Source organism: Limanda limanda, chromosome 2, assembly GCF_963576545.1.
Source record: "Limanda limanda chromosome 2, fLimLim1.1, whole genome shotgun sequence".
Classification (NCBI taxonomy): domain Eukaryota; kingdom Metazoa; phylum Chordata; class Actinopteri; order Pleuronectiformes; family Pleuronectidae; genus Limanda; species Limanda limanda.
The window spans coordinates 24,951,313-24,974,893 of NC_083637.1; the positions used below are offsets into that span (position 1 = coordinate 24,951,313).

At 42.6% G+C, this 23,581-nt stretch overlaps 1 protein-coding gene across 1 annotated transcript; it reads right to left on the bottom strand.

The window, feature by feature from the left end:
- Positions 1 to 19,584: 19,584 nt before the first annotated feature.
- On the bottom strand, positions 19,585 to 23,283 carry rps15a (ribosomal protein S15a). The gene is made up of 5 exons (XM_061086231.1): positions 23,241 to 23,283; positions 22,238 to 22,375; positions 21,986 to 22,065; positions 21,346 to 21,431; positions 19,585 to 19,717 (listed from the first exon to the last, which is right to left on the bottom strand). The coding sequence occupies exons 2-5, from the start codon at positions 22,368 to 22,370 to the stop codon at positions 19,624 to 19,626; spliced, it is 393 nt and encodes a 130-aa protein (XP_060942214.1). The 5' UTR covers positions 22,371 to 22,375; positions 23,241 to 23,283; the 3' UTR covers positions 19,585 to 19,623.
- Between the last annotated feature and the right edge of the window lie 298 nt (positions 23,284 to 23,581).

Below are 23,581 nucleotides of genomic sequence, written 5' to 3' on the forward strand. Positions count from 1 at the left end.
ATTTGAAATGGTCTCACTTTGAGTAATGGAAGGGAATTTGTGACAACAGTGTATCTGATAACACAGTTTCTCATGGGCCTGTTTTATTCTGTTGGGGAGAAACAAGAACTATACGACAGACAAATCTAAAGCTCACACTTGCTTTACGGACCATTTTTCTTCTTTTTTAACGTTCCTGGTCAGAATAACAAGGTTTCAGTGAAGAGTGAGCAGTCAGAGGGGAAAATGACCTTTCAGGTGGTTCAGTGTCACGACCATGTACCACATAACTCTGCCCGGTGATTCCTGTGAGACAAGAAGTCACGTCTCAAGGGCATTGTTCTTTCCCTCCTTTATGGGTTCCATGAAAAACGTCCCCTCTCCCGCTGCTGTGCCCCAGCATGTCGTGTGTGGCCCATATAACAGTTAAGAGGAACAACAGCCGCAGCCTATGTGCTAACTGTTTGTACACACATCATATGTCATGACACGCTGAGTGTCATCATGGCGAGGTGGGGACATCAACTGCCTCTCTGGGAGCGGCTGGGCTGTATAATGTGTGGGATGCATCATTCCTCAGCCGCTGCGCCAACCTCCAACCAGCACAATCTCTCAGTGTGAGGAGGTGATCTGTCATGCTGGCAAGGAGGTGCACCGAGTCCCACCGAAACGTACACTGACTTATTTCTTCACGTAATTGACTAAATCTCAGTGACACCATGTGTGACTGGTTGCTCTGGGTATGTAACAGCACATGGAATATCAGTGAAAAACAGCCACCTATCAACCTGGATGTCAGTTGGATGAAAAGGAATTTTTGACGTGATACAACCGACTCTGGAAAAGTTGTCATGAGTCCATGAGGGCCACATCAATTTTTAACACATAATCCTCTAATAGCAGAAGCAGAAAACGATTACAGCAACTGGAAGGAACAGGTTTTCAGCTGACGGCTTTGTGGCGTACTATAAAATGAAAACTGTTTATTTGCTTTTCCTCTAAATCTGCTGCACCTCTGCTGGTTGTGGTTTTTGCCCCTGTTTCCTCACCCAGTTGTACAGACCACACCCCTAGATTACCAGGACCTCTACATCACTGCAGCGAGATGAGAAGTGAATCAAACCTGAGTAGAGTAAACTTAAACAACACTTTTAGCTGCTATTAAATATGTATTGAATCAATATATACACTGTATGAAGCTATATAAAGTAGTTAACACTGGCTCCCTCTCAACCTGCTACAACAGGGAAATGCTTTTGTAAATATTAACAATAATAGAATACAATGTACAATGATATGATAAAGGATTTTTTGCAGAAGCTGATTTGAATGGTTTGATTTTGAATGGTGGAAATTCCTTATGATCTCCTAGCTACCTGAACCAGATGAGCTGCTGCTGTAACAAATACACCAGACTCTGTTCAGTATTCTTCATATTTTAAAAGTTTCCTCACTGAATATTTGAGATAAAAACTCATTTTTTTTAACAATGTTGCCATCTTTTCAACTGATCTACTGGTTTGCATTTACTCTAATTAATACAGTGGCTAAACATCTCAAATTAACTACACAATATGCCAGAGTTCTATTTATTGACTTTAGATCAGCTTTCAATACAATTAAGAAACATATCCTACTTCACAGGCTTCTGGATCAAGGTTCAGAGAGTGGTTATATGTGGTGGATCAGATTCCCTCACTCCCCAAAAAGAGTGTCCTTTAACGGTCCAGAATTGACTATTTAAAACACAAGCACACCCTAAATTACCATGATATTGCCTTTATGGTTAAGATTATGCACCAAAGAATTCAGAACCAAGACTCAAATTTAAGTTTATTTAAATACGTGAACGATACGGCTCTTGTCAATCTCCTGCATGAAGGGAACAGTGCAGGAGAAAGTCTGCACTTTATTCATGTAACACCTCTAACACTCTGGAGCTAATTATTAATGCAACTAAAGAAATGGTTATATGAAGTAAACACTACATCTCACTGTGAACCTCTGACAGTCAAAGGGCACCCTGCTGAAAAGGTTGACAGATTATGTTTTTAAGTGGCTATCGCCTATCTACTCATGTGAGTCGGATTTGAATCCATGGCTTTTTTATGATTGAATATTTTTTACTTTGTTGTATTGTGACTTTTATTCAAGAAAATCATATGAGTTTTTCCACTACTACAGTTTAGTCAGTTTGTCAGGGATACATTTTAAGTGTCCCAGGGTGGTGATAAGAGTGGGTTGTATTAATCCTTTAAAGCCAGACTGTTTAAACTTTATCTACCTCACAGTATTCTTATTTTTTCTTGTAAGCTCTCTTACCCAGGTCATATCTTGACCTCGCTGCAGCAACAACACAGCTCAGAGCAGAAGCTTTGTAAGGCAGACAAACATCATATCCTCATCCGGCCCCGTGAGGTGTCTGCTCCCTCCTGACTTCCCTCCCCGGCAGCCGGCTCTACCGGTGTTTAAGTCCTGCCTGATCTCCAGACGCACAGGCCCAGTCAGTGGTGATGAATGTGGAACAGGGCCCAGCCCGGGCTCCTGCCATTACCCTGTGACAATTTATTACCCTTTATCTGTGGGCACAATTAACCCCGGCCCAGGAAATAGGGACTTATCAGTCCTTCATTACCAGGACCTGCCCATGTCCCCATCCCTCTCTGTCACCTGGCAGACACACACACACACACACACACGCTCACACACATATTTTAACGTCTATCTTTGTGAGGACACTCATTGACATTGTGCATTCCTGAGCCCTCACCTTTATACCTAATTCTAACCTGAACCTTATAAACCTCAACTATCTTTTTTTCATAGATTGTTTTTCTATTCTTATTTCCATTTCTTATTACATTTCCCCTTTGTGCTACTACTTCCTTGGGCTGTTGTGTCAATTTTCAATTTCGTCTAGATCTTATCTCATCTCATCTTGTCTTCCCCACATACTGTATACCATCATCATGAGACAGATATTCAAAGACACCTAGCTGTGATTGCAAAAAATCTTGGTCTATGAATTAAGATCTTTGTATTTAGAGGTGTTATATTCGCATAACTTTCACAGAGGATAGGACATCTATTTTTAAATGTGTCACATGATTACAATGGAAGTTATTCACTCACAAAGGGACATCCATGGAAATGAAAATGTGCCATCTGCTTCGGTACCCAGTTCCTAAAGTACATTCATGCTGACGCCTGAGTGACTGATACAGGGTGAGTTTGAATAGAATAGAATAAAAAATAGAATAGAATATCCCCTTTTTATCTAAGCCCTGTCCTCCTTAAACCAGTTAAAATAGCAAAAACACAACTAGACAAATCCCTCATATGAAATAATCAAAACAGTTCAAGCTAAATTATTGGTGTAGAAAACCTATCGCCAATTGAGAGAAGCTGATTGAAAACATATTAAATACAAGCTTCATCACAATGATACAATAATGAGAAATCTTTATTTTATGCAGTCTCACACCCCAGTGTCCACATTGTATCAGTGTATTGCTCTCAGCTCTTCAAGGCAGTAACATAATCTGTAGGAGTAGCTTTGTGTGAATAATAGGACTAATCTGTCAACATTATCCAAGCATGTCTGGGGTATATCCTCCTGGTGTGCATCCAGTCGTCACACAAAAGCCCACGATGTACCCCACAGGCCAGGTTGCTATTCAGGCTGATTCAAAGCTAATCAGTGCCAGCCTATGAGCAATTGTCGCTGGCACCGACAACTGGCGACTGCTGACATTTTAGGGCTGCACCGATCGCACTGCAAAATGGAGGAGCGGCGCACAGAGCTACGGTCAATCAGGTCTGAGGTGAGCCGTGCTGTCCTCCAGCCAGGGCCCTGTCCAGGCTGCTCTGGAGGCACCAGGTCTCTGCAGTCACATAAACTGCTGCTTGTAAATATTATGTAAGAGTGTGGAGTTGACTAATGAATGCAGGCCCTGTCCTGTTGGCCAGGAGCGGGAGGAACGATGACAGCCAGGCTTAACAGCACAGACATTTAGGAGAGCTGTTACGTATTTGTATGTGTGTGTGGGTGTGAGTTTGGGAAGTGTTTCTTATTTTGCAGCCTTGCAGGCTTCAAAGTCAGCAAAACTAACTTTATGTGTTATATAAACAAGATATGTTGGAGGATTTTTTATTTTTATATATAAATAAAATCTATCTGCCCTTTGCTCTCAGTCTTTTATTCATTTGACATCAGCCAAGAAAAGTCTCGGTATCCATCTTGAAAATGCTTACAGCCGTTCCTGCTATAGGAGACAGCCCTCATGTGTGCGTGTGTGTATTTGTCGAAATACAGTACATTACAGTCGCAGACAGTATCTGAACTGTTAAGCTGGGGGGTTGGGAGGGGTGGGGGTAGCTAAATGAAAAGCCGGGGTCCGTGTGGGAGCTGTCACCAGAGATGCAGTCGCTGGAAGCAAAGAAGAACCAGGAAAAGCCAAGACTCCTGCGGCGAACAGATAACAACATAAACAAATAGTCCCAGTTCTCCATCCCTCTTACCTTGTCTCTGCATCATACATTCAACTGTATGGTGTTTATGAAATGATTGAATGAGAGGACACGCATTTCAAACTGTGCAGAGCCGACACATGATAAAACCTGTAGCCTCATCTTGACCAGATTTCTGGCCTTGAAGGAATCTCTCCGATAAAAATGGTATTACCTCCTCCTCCTCCTCTTCCTCCTCCTCCTCCTCCTCTCTTTGTGCTGCAGACAGACACAGACAAGGATCTAAGAGAGCAGGCAGGCAGTCATTTTGAATAAAAGGCTGAATTCAGCGAGGAGCACATTCAAACCCAAAAGGACCTGCAGCAGCAGCTTGTTATTCCAACACAGATGTTTCCTCAAAGATGCAGTTTTGCGAGATGTTAAGTTCAGAAAAAAACGATCAAATGTCATCGTGGAATGAGCAGGATCGACACCAGGCGCTGCTCCGTGCCTTCATTATAGAACACTATTCCCATCTTCAGAGCTTTGTAAATCTGTGACTTGACAGATACAAAAGCAGCATCTTAAAGCTTATAACTCCTTCTGCCAGAGGCGCCACCACTAAAACTGCAACAGCTTGTGTGTTGCTTGGTTGTCTTGCCAGGAGAGGGGAAGGGAGCAGGCATCAAGGCGCGCTGGAGGCAACGCGCCCGAACAAACGTCCACTGGCAGGCGGCGCTTTCTTTACAACCTACAAACTGCATCTTTAAGCAAAGATTAGTTTAAGGATTACAGGGCTGGATACTTTTAGCTCCTTGAGAGTGCTCAATCTCTTTCCTCAGAGAGTTTTCCATCCTCCCTTTTCACTCATCCTTTATACTCATTAAACAGAATGGAGATGTGTGATAGACCAGGATGGGAGAGAGGGAGAGAGAGAGAGAGGGTGACAGAGAGAGAATTAGATTCTCTGACACCCTGCTAATTGAGCGATCTCCTTTGTGCCCTGCCCAGCCTGCCAAGTTTTAATTAGCAACTAATCAAATCAATATGGAGGCTGCCAAGCGGAGAGCGAGGCACCTAGATTGTGGGATGGCTGCCTGGATCACAGCCGCCTCTGCCCTTTTGCACCTGGACGTGGTTTTTCATGGCTCTAAGTGATCAGGGCCAGTGGTGCCGATGGTGGGGAGATCTTTATTTTGGGAAGAGAAAGATGGAGTTATCCTGAGACGGGCGGGGTAATGATATCTGGCATCACCCAGCTGCCTAAACAGAGAGAAACCCTGTGACCGGACAAAGGCTGTCTCTTGAAATGCATATTTGCACGAGAGGAATCGGTGTAGTCAAAGTGATTTTTTTTTATTTTTAAACATAGCAGCTGTGTCCACCTTCCAACTTCTGATTCATGCTAACATGTGAGCGTGAATACCAGGAGTATCCATCTACTACTTTCAGTAATCTGTCTGTGTGTGACTCATATATCTTGAGGACCGTCCATCATATCGGCTTCCCACCTGCCATGTGTATTATTAAGGGTCCAAAGAAGGGCAGTTTTGGATTAGTTGTGATTTGGACAAACAATACATTCAATATAAGTAAACTTTGATAAAGGGTGAAAGCTGTGGTCGGGACGCATCAACTTTAGTGACTTTGTCGATCTCGACAACAGTGTGTTCACCACCAAGTGCAAGAACAGCTGATTCTCCAGTTTGGGGTTCAGCGTATTGAGTCGAGCTTCACTGAACTTTGAATAAACAAGTGAACAGCTTTTTGTGCAGCAGCTGTGGTGAGGCTTCAGTGTTCTGCAGAACACTTTGTCAGGATGAAAGCTGCCACCGGCATCACCACAGAACAAGTAAACAGCCCATTCCAAACAGACGCGTTTAGAACGGCCACTGCACTGGTTCTCATCAGAATGACGCATCAGTGAGGAGGGTGCAAAGATGCACATCTTCTCTGGATTCACACACTTTTGCAAATAACTTCTGTGATTTGTACTTGACACATGCATGTACACACACACACACACACTTACACACATACACACACACACCTTCCGTCATCTCACTGACACACCTACCCTCCAGCATCCCCTTGAAACGTGTTAATTACAGAGAAACCTGATGTGATGTGTTGTGCCATCTTCACAGGCACCCACATCCACTTGAGATGAAAGGCAGGGCCACTTCTGCTCTCTCGTCTGCCTCAAGAATCTGTCAACACATCTTGACCTCCCCTGGAGGCGTCCAGCTGGGCCTGACGTCTTCTAGAGCCTGAGGGCCCCCCCGACTCCTACAGCTGCTCTGTCTCTCTTTGACAAACACACACAAATACATAAACACTCAAACGCACATTTATTTAAATACGTGCACGCATAAACGACAAACATTCACATTTGCCCTGGTACATTAATATCCTTCCGCTTCCAGTCATGTGCACATGTCCCACTGGGCCTCGGACCATCAGGGTTCTTCAAATACAAAGTCAAAGTGTTTCTGGGCTGTCATGGATAAGTGTGTTTTAACAGGATGATGTAATTGGGAGGTGATGTCACTTTTTACAAAGCATTTAGTGTTGACCCGGCTCTTGCAACAGGTTACATGAAGCAAGACTTTGCCTGAGGTCCCAAACTGAGGGGTGGCCCCAGGCAATGACATTTTTTAGAGAAGCCACGTAAATGCTATGATCAGCTAAGTACAGGAGACAGCAATGATACCATGATTATAAATCCCCATTAACCAGGCCCAATGCCACTATCTCCGCCAAAAGCTCAATAATTTTAGAGAATGTGGGGTTCTGTTTTGATGTAGGACCCCCCCACAGGTCCCTTTTGCCTGGGGACCCTTGAAACACAAAGTCTGGAGAGGGCATTGGCAGCAGTGCAAATTACAACACCCTTACTCCGCAGCAGAGTCTGTTAACATGGAGTTCTGTTCATGTGCATCTGTCACTTGCTGGTAGACGCTTCATGTCCCTGAACACAAAACTCAATGTCACAGGAAGCTACTCTCGTTAAAGCTTTCACAAGAACTGTTGCTAAATAAAGGAGTGGACAAGAATAAAAAACTGAGAAGAGCAGATTGTTCTGAAGCAAAGATAAGACGGTGGTGAGGTAAAGAAAAAAAAAGGGATGCCAAGCTAAAAACGAATTTGACTATCATTGCTTTTGGAGATAAAAATTGTACGTAAGGATTTTATTCTGTAATGACCCTGAATCCTCAGATTGCTTGGAGGAACGTTGAAACCATTAACATATTTAGTATAAAACCCTTTGCTATTTAGAAAAGTCTGTTTTATTTCCATAACTATTTTCATAATCTTTGACAAGAATAAGAAAGGCTGTGTTCAGTGGGCATAATAGAAAGACAACATGTTTTAGCTTTGCGGCGCCGAGAACACGCAGCCTTAAAGAGGATATTTCACCACCTGCTGATAATAAACTGGCTCGCATGTTAGCAGATGGGAGCCTGGAGACGCCACAGAAAATGTCTGTGAAGTATGTGATGCATGGAGAAGCTACGGACTTTAAGGAAGTGGAATTATTCATTTTTTACAAAGGAAAAATATGATTATAAGAATAATAATTATAATTATAATTTTCCAATTCTTGTGGATTTTATCAAATGCTGCAATTAGATGCGATGCCATACGATAACATGTGATGCAATGCACACCACTGCAATCAGATCCGATGAAATTGACCTCACTGAAAAATTGGCTGCATTAGAGGTAGGGTTGGTAATTCTCATTAGTTGAAATCCTCTTCACGTCCTGATAGCCATTGATGAATAGATGGATGGAAGATTCTGCTGCCGTGGCCCTCGCAGCACTGAAATAAACTTGACCAATCATTTGCAGGTTTTCTTTCCCCATCACCAACCGAGCTGCCTGTGCACAAACTGTCTGTGCTCTCACTGACCAGACTCTGCACAAGTCGTACAGACAGACATCCTGAAGCAGAGACGATAGTTGGAAGTTAGAGAAGGAGTCCAGGAAAAGTCTTCTTCTGTGTTTTGGGGGCGTAACTTTGTCGTGGGAGCTGATGCGAGGGGGTCGGGATGTATCAGTTGCATTTCTCCGAAGTGCAGCTTACTCTTGCTTGGCTTTTCCAGGATTGCCAACCTATAGCTTTAATCATCTCTTCACACAGTGAAGCTTAGGGCAGCAGGAGGTCAGGGTGTTTAGTTGGGAGCAAGCTTGTTTACACTCACACAGGAAACCAGTTCTACCAACCCCAGAGCAATGGATCTGTCCAGACTGAAATATCTCGATGAATTTTTGATGGATTGCCATGAAACATGCGGCAGATATTTATGTGCTCCACAATGTGAGCTGTGAAGAAAGTGGTGACAAGAGAGATAAAAGCTTGGAAAGCTCATCCAGCATAATCATCATCAGAAAAAAAAAAAGGTACAAATATGATGGAGAATTTGCTCACTCAGATGCTTTGGCCCTCTTCACAATAAAGAAGAATAAAGACACTCACTGCCATAATTAAATATTACATTACACTTTGGTCCAAAGGGAAATGCCGTCACACTCAGCAGAAGCGAGAGGTAGATGACACGGTAATGGTAATGACATGGTAAATGTTATTCCTGCTAAGCATCAGCGTGTTAACATTTAAAGCATGTTAGCGTGGTGACATTAGCACATGGCTTAAAGCACAACTGTGCCCGGCAGCCTCGAGAGCAGCAAACTCTCAGTCTGGTTTTAACCCTTAACCACAATCTGTCTCTTTCCTCAACCAGGCAGCAACAGATCAAACATCCTGACTGTAATGGTGTTTTTTGAAGGGGGGGGGGGGTTCTTCCAAAGAGTGTCCGATCGGAGAACGTTCATATGGATCCTTTTGGACGGCAAAATATCCATCAACATATTCAGTCAATTTAGCTATTTAGTTTGGATTAACTTATTAGATTCAGTAAAATGTGATGTGAAATGACGATTTTACATGAACTATTATTACTTTCATCATTAATTATTCAAGCCTGAACAGTAATTGGTTCTTCCTCTGTGATTTACTGTGGGCCGCACCGTTCATCATCCACATAAGAAGCCGAACTGCACCATAGTGCTCAAGGTGATCTATAGCGGACAAATGAGAGGCCTAATTAATAACAGCGGCCTGTCGCTGGCACCTCTTGGCCTTGTGGTTATTATATGTGCATTAACAGCTTGCGTTCATTGCCTGCTAATTAACCATTGCTTAACACGTAGTGAAGGGTGGAGGATGGATCCACGGCAGCAGCAGCAGTGGCGGCGGTGGGACCCCCCCCTGTAAGCCACCTATAAGATGGGACCCCAAGAAGCACGGTGCCCTTGGGGACAGCCTGGGACTGCAGGGTAGAATGGATGGCTGCGTTCACGACCATAAATTCAACGCTTCCCTAACTATCTCATTCATCATATGCACACCAGACTCCTGCACACTGTGAACACACCAGCACCAGTCCTACCTCCCTGCTTCGTCCTGTAGTAAATAATACAGACTGAGATAGGACAGAGAGTGAAAAACACGAGATAAGTGTATCAGGGAAATGACCATATGACAATGCACAGCCCTCTATTTCTCCTTGGAGTGTGTGAATTCATTTGTACTGGGGCGGGGACACCAGTTCTTCCTCTCTCTTACTCCCTCTTTCTCTCTCTCTCTTTACAAAATATACATTTTCATATCTTTCTCTCAGCTGGTCACCATTTATTTCAGAATTTCCTCGGCTCTTTGTAGATATGGGTTGTGTTGGAGCTGTGCTGGGTGGTGGAATAAATCACATGGCTGCTGCAATGCAGAATATGATCTCATGCAACACCAGCACGGTAACAAACAAGACGTGTTTGTGTTGTTGCAGAAGCAGCCTTCCCTGAGACTACATGTGCAACCTCGTAAAATGAAATCACTTGTTGTTCCTGTTGTTTTCACTGATGCAACAGTTTATTTTCTGTCTGGTTTTTTTCTACTTTCCCTGAATGTCATTAATGCAGGTTTATGCAAGGGAGGATGGTGCTGATTAAAGTTGAAACGATTCCTCTGTTTTGTCCAATTTTCACGAAAAAATGATGAGTTGCCTTTAGGAGACTAAATGTGCAGCGAAATGCAAGCACCTGCACTTATGATGTAAGAGCTTGCCGAGCAAAAATCTGATAAACAAATGAGAGCAGAGCAAATGTAAAGTTATGACTCAGAAAATTAACTTTTCATAAAAGCAATAAATAAGTAATTATGATTAAATATTAGATTACAAAAATCCCAGCTGTCGATACATTTATGTAAATATTAATTTACAAATTTGTGATTATGCATTTAATCATATTTATATGGAGTGTGTGAACATTTTATATGAAGGAAAACTTCATCATTATCGTTTTCTCTAAGCTCTTTTGCCTTTAAATTCAGCGCTCTTCTATGTGTGAATATTTGATATGAGTTCAGATTTTTGCTCTAAACATTTACATATAAAGTCTCTGTAAAATCTACATGCATTAAGCAAAAATTTGAATGTGTTTTCTTTTTCAAATAACTCTTATAAAATGAACCAGGTTTGATTTCCAACTGTTTGTTTCAGACGATGTGTTTAAATCATAAAGCTTTATTCAATTTATACGTGTACAAGCTAAAACTTAAACATATATAGCTTCAAATCACTTTTACATATCCCCTTTCAGTTTTCCATTCGTCTGTGTTTTTCGCCCTCATTTCTCTGTGACCCTCTAGGTGATTTATGGTGGCAGAAGACAGTGTGTAGCTGGGTAAAAATAAATATCTTTCTTTTGAATGAATCTGCATTTTACAATTTTGCTGCTATTCCAATATTAATTCTGTTATCTCCGAATCAATCATTATTAGTCTTGCTGCTCGCCAACCAGCCCGGTTACTTCCTGTATTACATCACTATTATTAAGTACAGACTAATATATCTGAACAAGTAGGGGCTCTGATGTAGCATTAGCAATTTTGTGTCAATTGGACAACTTAATTATTAATTGTTATAACTTAATTTTCACACTGATCAGTAGGTGGCGCTATGACCCTGAACTAATATAAATATATGGATGTGTTCAGGTCACGATTGTGATCATAGGTCAGTAGTTCTGAACCGGTTGGATAATTCAGAGTGGATTTACAAAGTACTTCCTGTTTCATGGCAAATCAGTAGGTGGCGCTATGACACTGAGGAAATAATGACACATAGAGCTGTTCAGGCGTCTCTGATAATGAGACAGACGTTTGGTGGTGATAGGACAATACAGAGTGGAGTTATGATAACATCGTGTCCTTCGCCAAAGAAGACAATGTTGTCATTGATGTGCGGCAAAGTTGATCAGTCGCCGCACATCAATGTTTACACGGTTTGAGGAAATGTCACAATTCGGACAATGATCCAATGAGTTGACTGAGCTGTTTTGCACCCAGGAGCAGTTCATCAAAGTATAAAACATGTCACTTCCTGTAGCAAGCAGGGGGTGCTGTGATTTTAATTCATAATTTCTGTGTAGCGCCATGCCACGATCACACGGTGTGATGAAAACTCGAAATTCAAGGTAGTTTATATCTCTATCTTGTTGTGATGACACTCATGTCCATATGAAATTGATCTGATGAAAAACATGGGACAAGTACGTCAAAGAAAAAATTTAGAAAACAGCCAAAATGGCCACTAAATCCAAAAGCGCGAGCTTCCTGTTTTCCCACTGCACCTCTAGTCTAGTCAAGATACTCCTGGGCTACGATTTATGAGAAGATCGGTGAAAGCTACCTGAGGGGCTTTTCCTTAGATGGCGCTGTTGAGCCATTTTGCCACGCCCATTTCAAATTACTCCAGAATACAATTACTTTTTAGGGTTTTGAATTTCCTACAAAGTTTGGTAAGAATTTGAGCATGTCTAGGCCCTGAAAAAGCCCAAAAGGGAAACACAAACCCTTTGAAATACAATAGGGCCTCCCACCGTCGGTGCTCAGGCCCTAATAATAATCATTACAATTTCAATAGGGCCTCTCACCATTCGGTGCTCGGGCCCTCATAATAAGAATAATCCTTTCAATTTCAATAGGGCCTCCCACCGGTTCGGTGCTCGGGCCCTAATTAGTCTTGCTGCTCGCCAACCAGCCTGAATGCAGTATGAGGTCCGGGAGCTGAAGAGAAGGAAACCCCACACAAAGACGTGTTTCTACTGCCCTCAAGTGTTCGCCAGAGGAACCGTAAGGACAGAGGAAGCAGAAAGGAGAGCTGGTATTTAGAGCAGCTAGTATGTAAAGTGATGCCATAGCAAAGGACTAATAACTTTCTGGACTCCCGCGATAGGCCCTCAGTTTTATACGATAGTGGGTGGGATGTTTGCACGAGGACCTCGGTATCAACTGCCAAATGTTTTCCTCCTGCCAGGAATTTGCAAAATTCAATTGCTCCACTCGAGCTCCATCACCAGCACACTGGGAAAGATCCCCAGGAGAGGACAAGTCATTTCACAGGGCGCTCATTTTTCACCAAAGAGAATTACTCCAGGCGATGGAGATTTTGTCTGCAGAATGACAAGGGGTTAGCAGGCACAACGCAGATCAATGTGGATAATGGAGTGGTGCTGTCTCGACACCAGGGAAACACATAACAAAGTATGTGTTACAAGTGACCAGAGCTGAGAGTATTACCTCAGGAAAAATGAAAAAGAACATTTCAATCCATATCACTGTGGACCCTTTTTAAAGGGTAATTTCACCCATATCCTGATTACATACAGTCAAGTGATGCACTTATAGCAGAGAGAGAAAGGGGAAGAATGGATGAGACAATAATGTTCAGTGTTGTTGCCTAGCGTTTTAAATTGGGCAAAAATGTGGTTACATTATTGTAAATGTAACAGTCTACACTACATGTGTGATTGTGTTTAAAACCTGACTCACACTGGAAATGCTCCTGGGTTGGAAATGAAAAGTTTTGATTGGCTACATAACAATTAGGTTAAGATGGACAGGTAAAGTTTAACCCTAGAACACTAACGTAAATTAGTAACACCATCACTAACGTCGGGTACATTTTACCCGATATAATATACCTTCTCATCAAAATATATGAATGTACAACAATACATGGCAATTTGAAGTACTCTTCTTTTATTTCCCCCTATACAAACGAAAAAAAGGTATCATGGGGGGACCTTATAAAAAGGCTCTAAAATGTGACAAAAATTAGGGAGTTGTTAAAGACTAATTCCAAAAAAAACAACTAACGGAGCTGGGAACTTGTTCTTCGGTCCAGCAGTTCATGGGACATATCCGATGAAGGCACAAATATTTTACCCTCTATCACTAACGGGGGAAAATAACCCGAACACGTGCTTATTGAAAAAAACAGGGATGGGAGCAGGGAAACTAGCCGACCTTCTATGACGTAAGTGAATAGACTGAAGCTACCCAAGGACCACGCCACTCAGACAGCAGCAACACAATTAAAATCCCATGACCACACTCGCTCGGGTAAAAATCACCCGACGTTAAGGTTAGGGTTAGGATTAAGGTTAAGGTTAAGGTTAAGGTTAAGGTAAGGTAAGGTTAAGGTTAAGGTTAAGGTTAAGGTTAAGGTTAAGGTTAAGGTTAAGGTTAAGGTTAGGGTTAAGGTAAGGTTTAAGATAAGCTTAGCTTCAGGTATAGGTTCGGGACAAGGTGGGGGCCCATCTTTTGGGGTTTTACAGTTCTAAATAAAGGTACACAAGAACAAAAAAACGAATAAAACTATCAAAGGTCAATCTGGTGGCCAGGCTGGAAGTTGGTCCTGAAGGCTGCTGCAGGTGCAGGTCAGAAGGTCAGACCAACATGTAGAAGGGAAGTGCCATTACATGCTAAATGGTTTTGTGTGTGTTGGTCATTCAACACATGAACATGTCATCATGTGTCATCACGTTTTCATAAGTACAATATTTTTTGACTAACTCGTTCGACAAAGGCGCGCAGAGGCACGCCCCCGTTGCTCTCTTGCTCCCCCTGCTCCTGGCGCTCTCTCTCTCTATCAAAGCGGGCCAAACAGCAGGCTTTTTGTTTCCGTATTAATGTATTCTGTTTGTTTGGTGAGCCGCACGCCTCCTCGTCTCCACCACAGTTGTGCTTTAAAACCCTTCAGGGGTAACGGAGGGATCCAGCTGACAGATGGTGAGGGCTGGAGGAACGTGTTGGAGGCTGGCGGGAGTGTGGACCGCGACCCTGGGATGTTACAGTGACGCACACTGTCTTCAAACACACTCCATCACTGAGGCACAAACAGTGAGGGAGGCCTCGCAAGTGGATCAGACTTCAGGTGTTTCCCTCCTCCAGCCAGAGCAGTATTCCCTGCTCACTGCTCCAGCTGTGTTTATACTGCATAACTCCATCTAAAGTGTGTTCATGAAAGATGGAGGAATGTGTTAAATATTAAACATTGACAGTCAGATGAATATTGGATTCATAATGATGACATGACCTGTTAAGATGTCCTGGAAAACAAAGCTGCTTCAATTGTAGATACCAAAACAAAACCAGGAAACAGATTCTAACCAACCGATACATATGAAACTTGGTGGAAGGGTGTGATAGGGATCAGGGAAGAAATTACATTTGGTGCAGATCTGAATCTTGGGGCGGATCCAGGAAATTTTTTTCACTTTTCTTTTCACGGTCTGGTTAACAGTCGTCCTCTAACCAGAAGGTCCGTGGTTCGATCCCCATCTGGTCTTCCTCATCTGCGTGCCAAAGTGTCCTCCGGCAACATGCTGAAACCCGGATTGCCCCTCATAGGAAAAAAGTGCTGCCAATAGATGCACTGTATGAATGTGTGTGTGAATGGTTGAATGGCAATTAACTGTACTGTAAAGTGCTTTGAGTGGACCTCAAGACTAGAAAAGGGCTATATAAGTACAGAACATTTATAATTTCATCTTCCCGCTCCTTACTTTGTAAAATGTCATCATTAGTTAGTCAGACGTTTTAAAACTAGCTCATATGTGAGTGCTTATTGTCGTTAAAATAGATCAGATCGATTAGATACAGATATTTAACACATAGTTGAGTGATACGGAAACAGAATTCTTACTAATCTTATAATGCATTAATGCCACTAGGGTTAGTGTTAGCTCACTACAAGAAATTTGTTCCAAAACCCGATTTTCTCATGTTTCTCTACAGGGGAGTATTTTATTTTCCTTCTGTAGTCTGACAGCTTTTCAGGTCATATCTTTTCTGAAGCCCTTATAGTCTAGGTTCTGGGGAAGATTTGTATGCGCTTCATTTAGCGGAGAATATCTCAACTGCTATAGACTAATATGACCCCATTGAACAACGTGGGATGTGTGCCAAAATCTCTATCTGGGATGAAAGTCCTGAAAATGACCACTATAGGTGACACTATTATCACTTTTCCTTTATAGATAACCTCATCAATTTCTACCAGATTAATGTTCATATTAAGAGAAATACTTTTTGTATTACACTTTGTCTCAAAAATTAAATAATATATGCAAATTAGGCAATATCTCATTAAATATACGTACATATAAGCTCTTGAAGCTACAGATTTTCTTAGGTGATCACAATGTTTAAAGTGAAGGAATTCTGGTTTGATATTTCTAATTGTGTCTCTGTAGATGTCCAGGGTGGATGCTGTGTGTGTGTTGCTGTTATCATTGGAACGTTAACTTAAAGTGAAAAATACAAAACAGCAGGTTTATTCCCTGTTGCAAGGTAACACTTCAGGTCCAGGTACTGGTAGGAGTCCAGGTATGGGGATGATAATGAGAGCTCATTTAGTGATAGGATTTTTTACAACTACTGCCTCTCTTGCATTTGCAGTACTTGCAACAACGGATACCAGCTACCCGACAGGGACATCCATTCTTGTGTGCACACTTGCCACATGAGCAGGGATCTGGCAAACCTTCAGGTTTTGAGATTACAATCTCAGGGACTAATAAACTGCCCTTTCTTACAAAACCATAAGCATCTGCATTTAAGATTGAGGTGGCGTCTGTAAATGGTGCTCGGACCCAAAGCTGCTGTTGATAATAGGCTCTTTGTATATGTTTTCTTGCATTAGTTGAGGTGCAAGCAGTCCTCTCAAAGTCCATCTTGAGGACATTACTATCGAACGCAGCAATGCGCAGGTGGTCAAATGTCTCCATGTCTGTTGATGGTTTGAGACACTTGACCAAGAATGTTTCTGCCATTTGTATTGCACTCTCTGTTAGCTGTGGACAGTTGAAATTGAGAATCAGAGAAGAGTTGCCTGGTTTGCGGACAGTGTTCTGAGCTGCAAGTTTAGTTGAAATTTTGCTGGTTGTATCACACCCAGTCGCGCATGTAGTGCTGGGAGTCACTGTGTGAGTTCGTCTCCCAGCGCTTTGCAGATATCATGAAGTGGTAATATTGATCTTTTCACTCCTGAGTTGCGGAACAGCCAGAGCTCTTGGAGGCCAAGACTTCTCCAATTGACTCTTATGTGGTATAAAAGGCACACAAAGACATCTGTGTCACCCGATGACAGTGTCAGTGATGTAGATCCTGTACGGTGACTTAAAATGTCCTGCACATGGAACATCATCCTGTCATCAGCTTCCTCGTGTGTGACGTTGAGCCGAGGGAATGGAGTAGCACTCGCCGCTGACACAATGTGAAAATTGTGATCACCTCAGAAAATCTTTAGCTTCAAGGGTTTATGTACGCATATATAATGAGATATCGCCTCATTTGAATATTTTAATATTATGTTTTAGACAAAGTGTAATACAAAAAGTATTTCTCTTAATATGAACATCAATCTGGTAGAAATTGATGAGGATATATATAAAGGTGAAAAAAAAAGTCCCCTTCACCTGTAGTGTGATAATAGTGTCACCTGTTTTCAGGACTTTCATCCCGGATAGAGATTTTGGCACACATCCCACGTTGTTCAGTGGGGTCATATTAGTCTATAACAGTTGAGATATTCTCCACTAAATGAAGCGCATACAAATCTTCCCCAGGACCTGTACTATTAGTGCTTCATTAGAAAAGTTTAGCAAAAGACAGAAGAGACAGATGTAGTCCGGCTTCCTGACAGATGTGGAACTCACTGTATGGTCAGTGCCTGCAAGTTGCTCTTTGGTCGACTTTCACCACAGCCTCTTTGAGTCTCTGAGCAACAAAGCAGCTCTTTCACACCAAAGCATCTCAGAAGACCAAATATTCCTGGGAGGTACATTTCAAAATAAATTGTGGGAGTATCGGCTGATGTGCAGACATGTCTCCTCTTCTGGTTTGTGTCCCTTCTGTCCAGCACCTAGTTTTCATCAAGATGTGCAGACATCTGTAGACTTTTCTGAAACACTATAGCATCTACCCTTTAAAAATAAGAAGTATCAAACTGTTTACAAGCAACCTAAATAACGGATTTATTCCCTGCAGCCAATACAGCTGCATCCATTTGCTCTAAATGTCAACAGGCACAGTGCTAACAGAGCAACAGAGGCCGAACGAGAGAGCTCTGCGTCCCGGCTGCAGTCCCTGCTCTTTAAAAACAGCAACGGCAAAAGAGTTTGTTTCTCCCTTTACAAGGAAGCGCTTAAGTGCTGTGAAGCCATGAGAGAGGCAATCAGCCTGTCTGCACGGCCCACAAGGAGCACTTGGACAGAGCTATTGCATTAGCGGGGCTGTTGCCTCCCCGGCTCTTCAGGGTCTGAGGCAAGGTCAGCCGCCGGGCTCCAGAGAGGACGGGGACGCCGACTAAAATACGCAGAGGAGCCCAGGAAAGGTCACAGCGATGAGAGGATTGCAGGGGCAGAACGCCCGGCGCTCAATACAAGCTGCCAGCCATGTAGCAGAGATGTGGCGGCTTTTAACAGTCACTGGGGGCCACAGCCACAACATGGATGTGTGCTTATTTGAGGTTTGTTTGGGGTTAGAGCACAAGTTGTGTTCATCGTCAGGTCTGATGTGTTTAAAGATACAGTCCTCAGAGGGGTGTGGCCTGGTCACAAGTCATCCACGTGTGTACCTTGTTTGCTGCTGTTAGTGGTTGACTGATAACCGTATTATCAGGCTTTCAGTCTTACACAGAAACAGCTGAGTGTATCCACCTTGTTTTACCTGAGGAATAACAGGTGGATAAAGTCTCAAGTCTTATTCCTGCTGAGTGTTTACATCAGGTGAGAAACAGTGACCACAGATGAACTCATCCAACCCCCTTCATCACACCATTCAGTCTTGGCCGGGTATCTGCAGGTTAAATTTAAGTACGAGATACAAAGGCATATTGGAGTTCCAGAATAATTTAGGTTTCCCATAACGGAAGATAAGGTGAAGTAGCCGATAAGAGCCAAACCCTTGACAAACTACATTATCTCAAACTAAAGACAGAGCTTTCCCACAGAAGCCGAGTTTACAAAGTTAAAATCTGATCAGAACACTTGTTTTATAAATATTGAGAAAGAACCATTATTACAGTACGTTAAATTTCAATATAATTAAATCCTACCCAAAAACATTAAGGGACAAGTGTGAACAATTGTCATGTTTTGTGACAAATTCTAATATTTTATGAGTCTTAAGATTCTGGGTGATCCTTTAAAGATATATTTACTGAATATATGATCAAACCTTTCACACATCTGCTTCTCACTAGTTTTTGTTCACACCCTTCTGATTTCTCAGTAGTTTTTCCTTTTAAAGCTCCAGATCAGAAGTTCTATCATGCCACACTCTAAAGTTTGATGTCAGTAACTGAAGCTCCTGACCTGTATGGTTTAGCATTGCAGCAACATAGACTGACCTAACAATTGCATGAATAAGCCAGTGTAGAGGTTTTCTAATAAAGTTGTGTGCAGACATGATTCCATTTGTGGCCTAAGATTTGATCAAACTGTTGCACAGCCAAAGGAAATTAGTAAGAAGAGCAGTTTCCCTGTTCTTAAGTTCCTAATGATATGAAATTGAATTTTCATATTGCCAATTACACTCATGTTGTGTATGAGTTTACATTTGTCTCACCCTCTTGAGTTTAGGGCCAGAATCAAATGATGTTGCAAGTTTAACTGTCAAGTTCTTATCAAACAATACCAACACCCCGATTTGTCTGCTCTGAAGGATCTGATTAAAGCTGCAGCGCTAAAGAAAACCATTTCTCTACAGAGTACAGACAAATGAAATAACAGCAGAACACCAGCTTCCTCTTGGTTGGTTTTTTATTTGCAGTTCTTTACATTTTAGAAAAAGAATCCAAGGATTTTGCCTCCTGTGTGTTTCCGTCTGGCCTCTTCATGGTCCATGATGCCAGCCGAGGTGGTCAGCACAATGTATCTGTGGAAAGAAAAGTCCATGTTTAATACAATAAGGATCCATCAGTGCTCAAGATAGCATTAACAGACAGAGGGCATTGTAAGTGTGGTGGGAGAAGACAAATCAAAACCAACTGGTGTAGCTTTGAAAGTACTACATTTCACTATATCGATGCAAGCTACAGGTGACTCAAGCTGCTTTCAGACATGCACTGCACTCTACAGTTCCTCCCAATTTTCTCAAGAGAACGCGTATTTGCATATATCAGAGTGGGACGCACCACAGTTTCTGAGAACTCTCTGCCTGACCACATAGTATTAGGTCTGTCGAAATCAAGGAAAAATCTATGTGTGAACTCAGCAGAGGATCCCCGCTGGATCACTGCGAAGGTGTGCGGGGGGGGTTGATGACGCTATTAACACGCGACAGACGCAAAAATGAAAAAGAAAACAAATATCTCCCAGTGAAAAAGCGGTGCCACACACGTAGAAGACACAGTCGAAGATGTCTACAGAGATTTTGGTGATAAGAGCAGACACGGTGATGGGTGTGCTGTACACATGCTCCCCACAGCGGAGTCAACATGTTTCCTGTTTACGTCTGCTGCAACCGGCTGCTGCAACTCTACTGAAAAACGCAGAGGATTTGATGCTGTTATGTGCAGAAAACCTGCCGCCGTGTTTTGCATGCGTGAAATGCGAACTACGGTTAAAGTCAGCAGACAATTCGCCAGATTTTACCCAATGGTATTGCCTGAAAACAGCTTCAGTAAACAAAGCTGTGAGGCAGCCAGCAGTGATCAAATCCACGTGTTCTTGGATATTATTTGAGAACACAAATACATTTTAAACCTATGAGAAAAAGGGCATCGCTGCATTTCCTCACCATAGGAATCAAATGTTTCATTTGCCCTCTTGCTCGTCCAGATTGGAAATTAACAGGAAACAATGGTGCACCACTGAGAAATACATGCATGTGGGACCAGGCCCTAATGCTAACCTCAATATGAGATGGAGACAAGCTCATTGCCTTGACTGCTACATCCTCCAATAAAACAAAGACTGCACCGTATAAAGTGCTGAAAAAAAGCCCTCAAACAATTAATTCTGTTGTCACCCTGCTGTACCAGTGAAAATTCAATTGAAACTCAACAGGAACCATCCACCGACCATTTTTCACTTTACTTCACAATATAAAGTTTCTTCACCCAAAACTCTTCAGAAGTTCAATAGAACTGCATCTGCAGAGCAGTGGTACTTAGTTCTTTGGGGCGAAGATTCTCATGTACGATTCACCTTAATGACAAAGAGGTCTCCTCCTCGTCCTTCAAAACTAATAATGACTCAACCACTGATCAAAATAATATATTTTGTTTAACACATTAAGCCCCGACCAGCGTAACACCAATGCCAATAGTAATTTCAAAAGTAAGACAAATGGGCCTATAGAGATTTTCAACTCATTTCCTTTCCATTTAACTCGATGATGAACTTGATGTTAAAACAATTCAACCAATCTCAGATCAGGAGAGACAAGTAAGTTGATAACTACAGTAAGACTGGGGACCATTGGGGGCTCCTCTGCCAGCAAGCTTCACTCGTGTGCATTGTAGTTGAAAGGCTCTGCAATAGTCTGTGTGGGATTCTCACCCAAACTGTCTGGAGGGCAGCAGGTTGTTCTGCCACTTCTCCAGGTCCTTGAGCTGGAGATCAAAACGAGGACTGATCACACCACACTGAAAAATTAAGAAAAACACTGGTTAACATTAAAATAAACAAAAGCAGATACACAGCTTGGTTTGAATACTATTAGATCTACCATGTGTGATAACTTTGATATTCCCAACAGCTCATTGAGAGTATTAACGAATTCACCACTTCTCAAAACAGGAAAAAAATAAATAGAAGCAATTTGATATATAAATTCAGATTCTATATCTAGAGACATTTGGAAGAGTAAGGTCCTGGTCACACATGGGCAAATGTATCTATGGAAAATGTTCGCCTCAGGTTCACTTGCAATCTGTGTGAGCGATGGGGGGATTAAAATTTGCTTCTGATGGCGAAGCAAATCCCCATGGCTTCGTGTGATGATCAAGTTTGGCTAACTCGCCTGCATGCTCACATGTGTGACCGTACCTTAACTCAGCAGAACTGAGCAGACAGACCAGAAGCTCTTTACAAAGTACATCATGTTCACCATAAGGTCAACACCTCACAACATGTAGAGAGCAAATGTTCATTTAAATAGTTAAAAGTGTGGAAGTTTGAACCAGAAATTAAACTTTACCTTGTTCAGCCTGCCAGTGAGATTGACGACAATTTTGCCTGCTCGGTGATCGTCAATGATCTCAAACTCGCCAATGTAACCTGGGGGGGGGACAACATCAACATTAGATAAACACACTTTGGACTTAATTTAACTTTTAGCTAGTGACATGCTGACCCAGCTCATGGCGACTGCATGCAAGCACATATGCAAATAACACTGTTAACAGAATGTTTCACACCCAGCCAAACTAGACAAGTGGCAGCAACTCACCGTGCTTCATCATGACGGTGAGGAAGCGCACAATAACCTTGGAGCAGGGCCTGATGAGGACCTGGCGTTTCCCACGCTTCTCTGCATTGTTGATGCATTTCAGAGCATCTGCGAGAACGTTCATGCGCACCATGATGCCTGTGGACACAGAGACAAAGACCTGGTTTGAGGGGGTGCGATCATTAACATACACTGACAAACATGTGCCTGACTTTCCATTACTTTCCCCAGTTTCCTCATACCCACTGTGGAGAGCTTAAATCTGTTACTACGCTTCCAAATAATAGTCATAAATATAGGAACACTGTTTAAGCACTGAGTGGGGCCCACATAAAACAACCATTAACAACAAGGAGCCTGTGAAGGCGTGCGAGTTGTGGCTCGTTGTGTCCAGCTAGCACAACTTGGCTAGCGTTTAGCAAGTAGCAACGCTTTCGTGTATTACAAACGAGCAATAGCAACTTGGCTAAACTACATTGGACCGGGTATGGGAGCCGTGTGCGGACATTTACACCCAGCGGGCAGCGCCGCTTCCACCTCGGTCCCGGTGAACAAGCAACACGAGTCTCCCATCACAGCATGGTCCTTCATGAGCAGGCACAGCGGCTAACTAGCCTCCGCGACCCGGGGAGCGAAGTGGAGCTCTACCGGCCACAGAGAGCTCAGAGCCGGAGGAGAACCACATGTGCTCCGCTCAGACAGACACACACATTACAGGCCGGGTACTCGAAGTGTGTTAGCGGGGAAAACAGACGTGTGTGGCCGCTAAGCTAGCAGCTCAGTGCGGGCGCATTGAGGGCAGCCTCCCAGGGCCGGACACAGCGATGGGGAGGAACTTCGAAGCCCGGCTGTGATTGTCTACCTTCACCCATCGAGACAATATTCGTCTCAAATCATTCATCTGCTCTTTCGCTACAACGTGATCACATCGATTGCATTTTTAACCTTCAGATGCCTCCGATACGTGAAAGATTGAAGGTGACGGCGGAGAAAGACATCTTACCGGTTCTGCAATATGGCGGAAAGAGGAAGTAGAAAAAAGCCGCAATGCAATATGGGAAAAAAATCCAAGATGGACTCAAGCGAAGATGAGCCACACCGTTGTGAAAATACTGTATCGTATAGTGTCCCAGTGATGAGATGTAGCCAATTACATTTACCTAGTTGCGGTGCTTATGTACTTAAGTACATTTATTTAAAGGTCATTTTCACTTTTAATCAACTACATATTTCACCAAATATCTGTTTAATTTGTATTGAGTTACCTGTTGACATTTTTTTTTTTTTATATATACTTCTAAATGTAATCAATTGATTGGGGGCGTTGGTTCACTGATCCAATCA

Excerpts from the sequence above, each read along its gene's own strand:
- rps15a (XM_061086231.1), bottom strand. The coding sequence starts at position 22,370 with ATGGTGCGCATGAACGTTCTCGCAGATGCTCTGAAATGCATCAACAAT. Across the intron at positions 22,066-22,237 it reads CACCGTCATGATGAAGCACG|GTTACATTGGCGAGTTTGAG; the intron begins GTGAGTTGCTGC and ends TCCCCCCCCCAG. Across the intron at positions 21,432-21,985 it reads TCACTGGCAGGCTGAACAAG|TGTGGTGTGATCAGTCCTCG; the intron begins GTAAAGTTTAAT and ends TTAATTTTTCAG.